The following is a 13,363-nucleotide window of genomic DNA, read 5'->3' as shown; positions in this document are numbered from 1 at the left end:
CCGGAAGGATTATATAATATAAACCATATCCACTACACATACACACACACCTTCAAAGCTGCCAATTCCAGCCTGTCTTCTATGATTAATATAGTATCTTGGATTAAACGATTAATTTTCTTTTTTTCTGGTGTTGTACACTAAATTAAGAGATATTTTCCGTAAAAATACATATAATAGGTTAAAATATAACTTAAAACATGTCAGTGTATTTTCATGATTAGTTTAATTTAATCCTACACATTTACATGTGTGATGTAGTACTTCATAATTATGTAGTTTCTTGCTTTATATTCTAACATACATATGTAATTAAACTGACTAAGAATTAACAAAACATAAAATATATTGATTTAATGAGGATTTTGTTAGAAACTACTCTAAATGTAGATTAAAAAAGTAATTTTAGACAGTGTTTGATTAATATTGTATTGAATATAGAATACATTAAAAACCTCTTCCGGAATTCATAATAATAATAGCAAAAATTTCATAAACAAAGTAAATCCAGCTAATCTTAAAAAAGTTTTTCAAAATAGGTACATTTAGAGTTGATTATTAAATTATTTGGCATGCGTAAATGCTTTTCTAAAGCTACTATGGCTGTTAAAGATTAAAAATACATTTGATATTCATAGTTGACTTCTTATTTATGACTTCAAGGAACTTGAATTTACAATTTAACAACGATCAATCAAAAGTATCTTTCTCATGTAATTTTCTTGCTGTTGAACTTTGCCATAACATTACATCAAATTTTAACAGTATTATTAATTTTACTAAACAGCCAGTTATAAACATACATTACCTTCTTCCTGTTCAACCCTAAATGACGATTTTGTTGAGTTATCAGCTCTAGGGTCCATGAAGAATGAGAAGGGAGGGCCATTTCCTTTCCCAGGATCATCAGGATCCATTGCAAAGACTTTCAAAATTTCCCGAGGTTTTCCGTTTTCGGGAACGACTGGCCTATAATCTTCTAGGAACTGAGGAGCGTTGTCGTTCACATCACCTACAATGACGGTCACAGTAACTGACCCAGTTTGTGGTGGATAGCCATCGTCCACCGCTAAAACCTTTATCTGGAACAAAACTTCATTGTTAAATTTGTATAATTCGTAATCAGTAAATCTAAAATCGACTTAAATAACTAGAAAGTTTATCCTGGAGCATATCGTTTGATTATAACGACGTGTAAAAAATTACTTACTATTCTCCTATTGAATTTTAGTGTATTAAGACAGGAGATATTTAGTATTATACTAAATAAAACTGTGTAGTCGTAACGTATTCCTTGAGTTCGTATTTACCACTTCGAGTGTTTATTTTACCCTCCCTCAGATAAAATAAATAAGACTACTCAATAAAAGTTACTACGTTTAATACACATGAACTAGTCACAGATAAAGCAAGGGATATTGAAACATGTGAAATATTAAATTTGTTTAAAATTAACTTTTTTAAATCTACACCTATGTACCTTTCGGTGAATAAAAGCTATAGCAGTCAGGAGTCATAATAAACATTTAGATTTGTTAGGAACTGATCCAAACAATATATGAGTAATTTCTCTGTAGTAAATCTGGATTAAATAAATCACAAATTACGGAAGAAATACACAAAATCGTGGATTGTACTGTATACGCCACATTTTATACAATCTATAATTTAATGAACCCCTAAAAATACACAATCTTCTGTGCAAGCTAATTTCCAATGGGTTTATCTCCAGATCGAAGCAGATCAATGACCCATTGGGGGTACTGAAGGAGGGTCTTCGTCTCACTTTTTTACTTAAGAATGGGTTAAAAATTAGCTTTTTTGTAATGGAGAAGTTGTGAATCAGGCTTGTGATTTTGACAAACCGCAGTAATACTATGCTCTTAAGATTAGAAATCAGAAAAGATTTAAGCACATACTGACCTGGTGTCTAGGGGTTGTCTCACGGTCTAGAGAGCGATGGACTGACAACTTCCCCTCCTGACTGATATGGAACTGACGTTTCCGGTCTGACATACGGTCGATACTGAACCGTACACTGCTGCGGCCGCCATTGTCAGTGTCTCTCACCCGGAGCTGGTCCAACACTCGACCTACTGGAACATCTTCATACACGGTCATCGTGGGATGTGGGTTCTCAAATTGGGGAGCGTTGTCGTTCACGTCTATGAGCTTTACCACCACCCAGGAGTAAGCAACATGACTCGTCTCTTCCGGCGAAAATTCATCCTGAAACATTGTGTTCACGGAACCAAAACCATCTTCACTCCTGATAACCTACAATCACTCTGTTACTGCACAGTTTTGCTGGAACGGTTTGGGAACAATTGAAGCAGCTCCAGAACCTGGCTTGTTAAAAGTTTAGTTCTGATGTGTCAATCACTTACAGAGACTGCTCGTGATGGTGACTGGCACATGTTCAGTCGATAATTGCTGTAATATCCACAACCGAAACTAGTTCCATATGATTTGACTCACCAGGTTCTAATTATAATACACAATTGACCCAATTACGTTATTTCACGCTAAAGAAAGGCTACAATTACCTAACGTGTGATTTTATCTAATTCGTATGAGCGTGAAATGATTTTTTTAAGTTTAAACGAGTTGAAATAAATACAATCCACGTTTGTATAAAAGCTTCTTACAAGCAACTAAATTTATATCACATCAGAAGTGTCACTACGTAAAGCAAATAGGGTTGGTAATTACGATATAATTAACTTTTTACAAAGAGTTGTTATTTTTGAGATGATTAAGAATGCCGAGATAAATGTTTTTATTTTAATTTTGTTCTTATTAGGTTTTTAGAACTTATGGAGCTTTTAAAATATAAATAAAATATAACGGGGATTTTATCATTAAGGACTTAAGAAGTAGAGTAATTTGAAATTTATAAGCGTGCCGCTATCAGTTTCCTATACCAATAGAGCATCTCGCTATAACTGCATATTTCGTTGAAAAATGTACAACAATATTTACGTCTTAATGAGCGCCACCCCTAACAAAAAATATAATATTTTAGTTAATAATGATGCTTTACTGCTTATTTATATGCAGCTGATTGCATAATTTAACAAATAAGGAAACCACTAGTTAATTGTTCTAATTTTTATCACTAATAATTAACTTTGCTTACTTACAGAAAAAAATACGGTATTTTGGGATTAAATTAGAACACAACAAAATTATTAGCACAGTTTATGACGGGTTAGTAAAACAATAACGCTATACAGATTCAAAGCTTCAGAAACACAGTCGTTTTTGTATGTCTTTTACATTTTAATTTTAACCACAGAAGAAAAATGTATCCTTACATTACAATTATACAGTGATATTTTTCCGTTTGCTCTTCAAATGCAATAGGTTAAGAAAGTCACATATTTAAAATACGAAAAACCGATGGTAAGGAGATCAGCTTCAAACTGTATAAAATCATGTAGGTCAATGAACTTTTACAATTTAAGAATGAAGCAAATGTGTCTTTCATGTCACAAGTATTATAGACTCAGGTATCATCTGAGACCAACGTACCTTGATCTGCTTGTACTTAATTTCAGTGACACAGTTATAACACAGTGACAACGCCCCATACCACTCCAAGATTTTAGATAAGGCCCCAACGCAAGGTAACAAAAAAGCGCGGACCTGGGGGGCGGTGTTTGAAGTATTTTGACAGCCCCCGCAATAAATATATTCGTGCTGTGAATGTAATACTAGGTTTTCAGAGTACCCAAATTATTTGTCCTTCACGATATCCGAATTATTTAGTAGTTGTAGATTATTATATAGTATAATGGTAACATGTTAATATCACACATATTTGTGTTAAATTAGAGAAATTTCGTTTCTGATTACTAGTGTAAACAATCAAAAGACAACACACTGACGCGTTGTTTGTTGGTAAAGGTCTGATGTTCTCTTCTCAGTGTTCGGTGAGAAAGTGACCGCTCACGGCAGTGCCCGCACCAACGCGGCAACACCGCGGCATCAGTCTCCCCACTGCTCGCTGCCCCTCCACACCCTTCCAATACGGAAGTTATATCTATTCGACTATAGTCGCTAATATCGTAATTTGGGAATTACGTTAATGGGATGGCAAACGTACCCTGATCTGTGTATACACAAATGCAGTGCCACAGATACTGTTTTAAAGCAACATTTTGCAATTATTTTATCGCGATGCATGCGTACCCTGCTCTGCTCTGTACTGAATTACATTGCCAGATTTATTCGTCGATAACACGATTTGGTAATTAAGCTGTGTACATTATATACATTCATACCCTGATCTATCTTTACTCAGCTGAAGTGGCACAGGGAAACTTTGATAGCACGATTCGGCAACTACCTTGTTGGCGTTACTAACGTGTTCTAATTTACTTGTTCTTACTTAATGGTGTCATAATTAGCCTATTACATTAGTGTATTTGCCACAATTTCAGGTAAAGTTTACTGTAAGGAATAATAATAAACACTTTTTATAGATATTTATTAGTATTTTTATTTAAAATTTATTGTTCTTGAACTTACTTAATTACACCACTATAAATAAAATTATACTCCTTTTGTGTATTGATAGGTTTTTTCATAGTTTGATATTATTGAAAATAAGAGCCAACTAAAATATATTTAAGAACATCTAAAAACCCGATTACCCATCAGTAAAACAGTGTTGTAAAAAGTGTAACATCATGAAAAATATGACGAATTAAAAGGTTTCCATATTCATAACAAAAATATATTTCTATAAAAAGACTGTATCTTAAGGACATATACACATAGTTTAGAAATAAATATGGCAGTGATAAATAACCAATTGGTATAAATCTGTGTAATATTTCATTGAAACCAAAATATATTTTACACTTTAATATTAAATATCATGCCTCTTATAAGACTTCCACGTAAATATTATAAGAATGTTATGACTTTTCAAAGTAACCTATGAGTTTTGAATGCTGTAAAATCAATGCTTGACTTTTTTGCTTTTAGAGCGCTGACTTATAACATTTTATGATTTTATGTTTAGATTCGTATTAAGGCAATTATTGCCATACCAGGATCACTTCAAAGTTACTGATCTTTAACAAATGGTTATTGCTTAGCCTGGGTAGTAAAATCAATTTTTATTACTGTACTTCCTAATGTTTGGAAAAAGTTTTATAGCACTATTTAAATATTATTTTGTTGTCGCTGTAAGGTCATAAAAGATAAAAGTTTTACATCATGAATTATGTTTTAATATTATTGTTAATATTTAGTGTTATTAATGAAACATTTTTAAGTAGATGTTAAGCCTTTATAGCTAAATATATTTATTCATCTAAAAATCACTTGTATTCTCAACAAGTATTTATTATTCTAACAGCTTAGAGAAAGATTTTTAAAATTTCATTAATTACTTTTCTCTTACAATTCCGTTTAATACTAGCAAAACGATCAAAAGCAATTTCATTGTTAATGACCCTAAAGTTTCTGAAGAGACTGCGACACCATTAATTTGAAATGTTTCAGCACTACACGTTTTACCGCGATCTTAAAAAGTTCGGAACGGCTTTTGTTAAAGTTTCAACTTAACTCCTTGTTAAGTGGACGTTTTAACGAGTTGTAAGGTACGTTTACGTCAAGCCTGCTGGAAGAAAACTTACACACTTCGGTATATTATCTATCATTGTGATATATATGGATGGTTTAGTGTTATTTTCTTTACACAATAAACACAACCTTCTTTATAAAAATAATATATTTTATTATTAATTATCTAAAAAAATAAATAACTTTTAAACTTTTATATGAGTAATGTTATGGTTTGAATGGACATGTTACATTACGAAAAATAAGGCTTAAACAGTTGATGTTGTAAGAATTCTTAAACAATATTAAATAAGGTTTATAACTTGTTCCTAAGATCTCTTTTTTATTTTTTTCCTCCATTAATTAATCTTTTAACACAACAGAGATTTTACAACTTTGTGTAGATTGCTCCATGTATATTAATAACTTACTTAAGTAAGTAGGCTATATAAATTATGAATATACAATGCACGATTGACAATAATGAGAACATTTTCCGTTTATTACAAAACTGTCCAACATAAATATTATCTGAGTAAGAAATGTTTTAAACATCTGTAGTTAAATGTAAGAGACTCACCTCATCAACGACTTGTATTTGAAATCTGAACCCGTTCCTCTGGAGAGGATCCTCGTAGTCAAGAGGTTGGGTGACAAGCAAGGAACCGGTACCATCGACGTTGGTGACCATCGAGAACCGGTCTGCTCCGTAACCGCTCTTCTCCACTACCTGGATCATAGATAATACATACTCATTATAGCGTTTTTTACATAGGAAACCAATACCAACATTAAAGAATTCCCGCATATAACTTTTTCACTTAATAAATTACTATGAATAATAACATTTGCAGGAACCCCCAAAATACGTATCTTGTTATATTATTAAATTATTGTTAATATAAAATGTAAGTTTATCATTATGAAGAAAATATAAATACTACAGGTATTTGTCATCGTTGAATGATAGAAAAAATAAGTAAAAATACTTTTCGAGATCTTCAATCTGATCTCTTCTTCCGATAAATCATTAAAATAACGCATAATTAAAATCTAGGTTAAAATAAAGAAATCAAAATAGAACGTTTTTACACACTTCAGTCAGGAATCACAACCACCATGTTGTGTGTCACTGCACTAACTCTAAAGAATGCCCTTAATAAAAACAAAACAATACTAATTATTATAACTGACTTACAGACAGGTCACAATATGTCTGCATCCAGCGAAAAACCACCTTCGACTGATCAGAGGCCTATATTAAATGGCAATCGTCACATCAGAAAAGGTGGTGACCAAATACTTGGTTTGGGTGCCACAACGCTTTTTTATAATTTTTATATTTTAACCAAGATTTTAATTATATATTAGGTTAGTTATTTACCTGTAGAAGAGTGAAAAGATTGCAGATCTAGAAACGTAATGATACTGATTTTTGTATTACTAAGCGGTGAGAAATGTCCTGAAATGTCCTGTTTCCATCACAATCCATCTATCGTAACTAACTTCAATTAAAGAATGTTAAATTTTTTTCAACATTTTTGGCAGTTTTATTGGCCCCTTAGGACTTCAACATGTTCGAGATCAAACTTATACTCTTATACAGCTTCGTTATAATGCCACAGGCAAATCCTAAGCATTACTTGAAAAGCCGCAACAACGAATAAATCTACTGGTATCTTTCTTAGCTAGACACACGTACCAAAAAGGAATTATGTGAAAGATTGAGATTTTATTATTATCAACGTAAAAGATAAATAATGTAACTGTTTAAGAAACTTTACAACATATAAATTATACATTATATAAATAAAAGAAATTTCTAAAATGATTGATATTTATTAGTAAATTATGTAATAACGCATTCTTTAAATCAAATAACTCATTTCCGTAATTAATTCTAAATTACGGCTTATTCATGAGTTAATTACTTTTAAGGAAATTAAAAGAAATAACAATGTTTCTAATTCAGAACTATCACATAATATATTGCATTAAAAGTTTATAATAATTATAAGCTAAATAATGATTTAAGTATTATAAATGAAAGCTATAAGACATGATCCTATTTTATACCACCCGATGTACAAACTGTTCTAACTGAACTCAGTATTTGCTAGAAATCCTGTGTAAGCAGCCATTCAATTGTACACTACACTGCAAACAAGCTAGTGTAGTACTGTTATCAGATCATTCAGTATCTGCCTTTATTCCGTTGTTACTCTATTTGTTTAACACTATTACTACAGTGTAACAGCATATACTTGTGCTTTAATGTAATAATCAACTGATATACTCCCATATTACACTATATATGAAGCGGTTGTTTTCGTCGCTGTCCCGGACAGCCACGGTGAGCACCGGTGTTTCCGGGACAACGTCGCCGGAAGTCTCCTCAACTTCCGTTACCCACTCGTCTTTTGTAAATACCGGCACAGAGTCGTTGATGTCCAAAACTCGAATTGTAACTGTGCCTGTACCTAGGACATTTAAATGTATTAGCATCTTCACTACTTGTAAAGCTAAGTTATTTTAGTTGAAAATATTTTAAACAACGTTTATTATAACACCCAATTCGATAAAATATATCGTCATTGAGAATGAAATAATTCTTTTGAATAAACACTTAATATTTGAGCCAATCACGATATTTGGATTATATTTGATTACTATATTTTTCATTCATAAACACACAATTAAAACTTCTAATGGAATGTCCTGTTAGACCAAACATTAAACGAATAAAACTAATTTCAAATCGGAATTTGTAAGAATTATACGAAAGTATTACATAAAATTGTTTAAGATTATCTGATGATATCCTTCTCTTGATAAGCAGGAAGTAATGCAAATAACATTGTTATTCATCCACGAATTACAAATTACAATGATATTTAGAGCTTTTTATATCCAGCAAAAAGTCTTCACTTTTTACTCATTTCAAATAAAAGAGTTTATGAGTTTAAACTTGATTAAAAAATTACTTTTAGTACTTTTAAATCGATGAAATAATAATGCAAAAATCCCACTGCATGAAGTTATTATAAATTCACTTAATATGTATTCAAATATATGAAAAATACAGTTTAGTAAAAAAAAGCAGGCTTAAAATTTGTTTATATTTATTGGCATGTTCTCTGACTTTACTCGTCGTTACAGTAACAGTAAATTGACTTCCCAAATATAATATTTAGAATGTTACTCAAACCACCTTATAAAAAGTTACATTGCAATATGACTCATCTTTTAATATGCACTAGTTGTAAGATAATTCTGAGCTAAAACAAGACAAAGTAATTGCTCCGTAACACAAAACAGAAAAATATATCTTAAATGTTAGTATTTCTTTCCACCTCCCACAATCCCATTTTACACGAATGAACTGCTCACGAAAGTAACCTTAAAATGACAAGTCGATATACGAGTTATTTACTGATCTAAGTCACACTGAAAATTTTATTTATTTATGAAATTGACTTTTTCTTAAAGTTGATATAAATTTTACATTCTAGAACTAAATCGCAAATTTTAAATGTAAGTACATATGATTTATACAAGTATATGGTGTGTTTAAATGAGGTTCATTTCATTAATGTTAAATGACGTTAAGCGCTGTGCCTTGGTGTCAGTTTTAATTACGCCAGCTAGCCTAACAATAGCTGTTTGTGGAAGATCTCAGCTTACGCTCCGCAGCTGTTAACTGTTTGAGATTAAGCTCGTGGCTTGATTCTATTCCTCTACCTCCAAGTATAGTGTAAACCTTGTGGGTGTCGTAAATTCAGGTGATGGTAGAGATTTGTGTTCTTGCAGTACCTGGTTGTGTACTGATTGTGATAACTATATACTATACTGTACTAAACGTTTGGTGTTCCCTCTCTTTACAATATTATACAGAATACTTTCTTATTATAACTAACCATATTACAACTTTAAAGTGAAGTAGTTAAAAATCAAACAAACGATTAAGAAACAAACCCATTTCTTTTACTACAGTCGGATAAAAAGTAATTTAAAGGGGTGCACACTATATATGAGGTCTTTGTAATAATAGGAAAATGTGGTTATAAATGTCGTTATTTCATGTCTATGTCATCTTACTTTGGACTAGATTTATATATATATATATATATATATATATATATATATATATATAAAATTATTGTTATAAATATACATATCTAATCTCTTTATGATATTCCAACAGTAGTTTATACATGAGATAAAATATTGAGTATACCATAAGACAGTGATTTTTGGCCACTGATGAATTAATGAATTTGACAGTGTTCGCTGTCAAAATATCGTTCCGACGTTAGAGGAAAACTATTTCTAATATTAAAGACCAGTCAACGTGTGTTCAACCAAATGATAAGTTTAATTAGCTTGAAATGAGACCTTGTTATAGTTTATTAAACAATTTACACAACTGATATCTTACTCTAACTTATAAATTAGAGGCATATTTCGATACAAACGTTATGTAATCTAAGAAACTTTATTCACGTGTAAAAGTAAATACCATTGAATGAGGGTGCGAGCAAATTATTTTAATTACCTCGACGTCACATTATGTTATACATTGTTGCGACTAGGTAATAACACTGACGCTTTTTGTATGCTATAATCTCCAACTTTTATAAGATATCCTCTATTTCTAAAATCTCGTTTAAGTTTTTGAGTGTGATAGTCATAATCAGATTTATTAGAACAATCTTTTTGCTCTAACAGTTAGACTTTTTGAAATAGGTTTTTTATCGAAACCAAGATAGCAGCTTGAATAGTGTAAATATTGCATTATATATTATAAAAACATATCGACATCTAAAAATGTAACAAGTTTTTACAAATGTTGATATTCAATTTCAATGTATATATATATATATATATATATATATATATATATATATATATATATATATATATATATATATACTAAAAATCGAGAAATATTTCTAAACTCAAGTCTAGGATGAATAAAAATGTTTGAAATATATTTCCAATACGTAGTAGTAAAATCTCTTTGAATTACGTGGAAATATATGCTTAGAAAGCCAAACTATGAAATCTAAAGTGCTCAGATTATTGAGGTATGTTTACTTACCCTTCAGACCAGCTCCGTCCATTGCAATAACCTGAATAGAGTAGTCTGGCGTGCGCTCTCGGTCCAGACAACAGATAAGGGTCTTTATCTCCCCAGTGCTCGGGTGAATTTCAAATATTGGCAAACCACTGCCTTCTTCAATTGCATTTTTTTCTATGGAGTATTTAACCTTGGCGTTCCCATTTTCTGCAGGATCATCGCTATCCTCGGCATCCAATGTGATAACCAACATTCCTAAAAAGATTATTAATATAATAATGAAGAAAAAAAATTAAAGTGAATGGTAAGTATAACTCCAGGTCATATTCTTCCTAATGCATTGCCTTAAGGACATTGGAGATCTTCGAGTGATAGTTTAAATATTGTATAATTCGTTCAGGTGTACACAAAAGGTTACCTTTAGGACCATTTTCTGTGACGTTCCCCACATAATCCTTTTGTGAGAATTGAGGCGCATTATCATTTATATCCTTCAGGTTTACTTGGACGTCGGCAAATCCAACAAGTCCTTTACCTCCTTCATCTTGAGCAAAAACGGTAAACCTCCACTGGGCCTTTCCAAGGGGCGGATCTCGGTCAAGAGGCTACCGGAAGAACATTAAAACAAGTTACGTTTCGGTTACAAGTTTCTTAAAACACAGATTGCAGCTTGGAGAAACATTGATTTTGACGTACCTACCTTGAGGACGAATATTTCGCCAGAGGTCTTGTCGATGGCAAAGTTTCCGGTGGCAGGATCGTCAGTGTCAATGCCTTGGCCGGCCAGGAAGTAGACAATGTCAACAGGCTGGAACTTATCTCCATCCGTTGCTTCAACCTCCATAGTTTCAATAAAAAAAATAAAATTTCATATCTTTAAATAATTAGAAAAACGGTAAACTACATATCAGAGTATTCTTGTATTTCTATCTTTTTAGGCATCTAGACTACTTTCAAGTACTGAATTTAAAACGGTAGTTATTAATAAGTTATTTTAAGTAATACATTTAAACAAATGTTGAATATATACGTAAATAAAAATATTCCTAATATGTTTGTAGTTTAATTGGTAGAGAAAATGAGATATTTTAAAGCTTAGTAAATATAATAATAATATTCCATTATATACTGTAGACATATATTACATACTGAATATCAACAGTATTACATACTGTTGACATTGTCTTGTAACCGAAACAGTGCGGAGTTGTATCATAAAATATAGCTTGATATAGTATAACTCATTTAACCCTTATTGTGGAATGAGTACTTTAGATCCGATTGGGCATTTTTAATGCCCTTGTCTGTCCGTCTTTTCATCTCCACGTCTATGTGATTACTCTTTATGGTTATTTTGGCTTAAGACTTGGCACACAGGATCCTATTAGTATAAGGAAGAATTTGACTTATTTTAGGATTAAAATGTCAAACAACAATCCACCTGGTTCTGCTATCACTATTTAGTTACTTATTGTAGGGTCCTTTGTATTAAAGTACTTAGTTACGTAATTAAATTGTAATGCATCTTAAAATTTTAATACTTTTCATTTATATAAATAAATTTAAAAATATTCATTCATAGCAATAATTTAATTGTATTACTAAACTCATTATATATGTCTACCTGTAATATCTTTTTGGGAAGATTCCTGTCATCCTCTTCCGTGATCTCAGCTGTGTAGAGTGACTTGTCAAAGACAGGAGGGTTGTCGTTCATATCTCTGACACGGATCACGACGTTGGTGTAACTAGTCGCCTCCTTCACTGAAGCAGAGTAGATCAATTCGAACTGGACAAGTAAACAATATTATGAAGTTTGGCATTTATGAAAAACATTGTTTTGCTACATATGGTATCAGTATTCTTAGATATGTTTAACTACATTATACTTACTTTCTGTCGGGTTTCATAGTCTAGTGGGTTTTCTACGTAAATGTCACCGGATCTCACATCAACTGCAAAAGCTACGCCCAAATTTCCACCAGATATTTCGTACTTTATATCTGAAACTAAAAAATAATCATTAGGATTTCAAAAATAAAATACTAAACTAAAGTCAAAGTGCCTTATTTTAAGTTAGGGCGAAGAAGCCCTTTCTAGCACTTAACGTAGAGACCAACGGCTTAAATGTGACACCCGAACCACCAACAACAGCTGGGCAGGCGGGCTCCTTACAAGGACAGGATGGCTCAGCGATCACTCATCCGAGCATAGCCACGCTAGACGTTTCTTGATCCAGTTATCTTGCTATAACCGCTTTACCCACTACACGGCACAAATATACCAATGCTGTTGTGCCAATGCTACTATTTGATAAATAACATTAATAAAATACGTTACTGTTTTTAAAGTAATTTAATACATAAAGGTGTTTGTTACTTAGTACACGAATATTACAGAATTACAGTAATTTTAAAACGCTGTTTTGAGATAATAATAAATTACAGATAATAATAGTAGTTTTTTACTTGAGTATTCTAGAACTGAGTTTTGTAAAAGGTTACTACGAACAATAGACAACCAAATGTAGAATAATTAGGCAATGAGATATCTTCTTCACTCGCCTAATCCTAGGAGCACTATTAGGATACGATAAATTGAGCTTTAAAAAAAATATTGTTTATCCGCCCGAAGAGACCATTCATTCTTAATTTGGTGAATCAATATACTTACTAAACATTTTTTTTGCCGAAGTACACATAGCAG

At 31.8% G+C, this 13,363-nt stretch overlaps 1 protein-coding gene across 1 annotated transcript in view; it reads right to left on the bottom strand.

The window, feature by feature from the left end:
• LOC124364917 (neural-cadherin-like) overlaps nucleotides 1-13,363 on the bottom strand; it is a 58,099-nt gene that overhangs the window by 26,986 nt on the left and 17,750 nt on the right. Inside the window, exons 3-11 of the mRNA XM_046820724.1 lie at nucleotides 12,551-12,666; nucleotides 12,282-12,446; nucleotides 11,358-11,495; nucleotides 11,076-11,262; nucleotides 10,679-10,912; nucleotides 7,885-8,057; nucleotides 6,158-6,307; nucleotides 1,924-2,229; nucleotides 809-1,082 (exon numbers count right to left, since the gene is read on the bottom strand). Of these exons, the coding sequence (XP_046676680.1) occupies nucleotides 809-1,082; nucleotides 1,924-2,229; nucleotides 6,158-6,307; nucleotides 7,885-8,057; nucleotides 10,679-10,912; nucleotides 11,076-11,262; nucleotides 11,358-11,495; nucleotides 12,282-12,446; nucleotides 12,551-12,666 (1,743 nt within the window). The remainder of the gene's footprint in view (nucleotides 1-808; nucleotides 1,083-1,923; nucleotides 2,230-6,157; nucleotides 6,308-7,884; nucleotides 8,058-10,678; nucleotides 10,913-11,075; nucleotides 11,263-11,357; nucleotides 11,496-12,281; nucleotides 12,447-12,550; nucleotides 12,667-13,363) is intronic.

This window comes from Homalodisca vitripennis, chromosome 6, assembly GCF_021130785.1.
Source record: "Homalodisca vitripennis isolate AUS2020 chromosome 6, UT_GWSS_2.1, whole genome shotgun sequence".
NCBI classification, from domain to species: Eukaryota; Metazoa; Arthropoda; class Insecta; order Hemiptera; family Cicadellidae; genus Homalodisca; species Homalodisca vitripennis.
The sequence above is the reverse complement of the archived record's forward strand: the minus strand, read 5'-3'. Positions and strand labels throughout refer to the sequence as shown.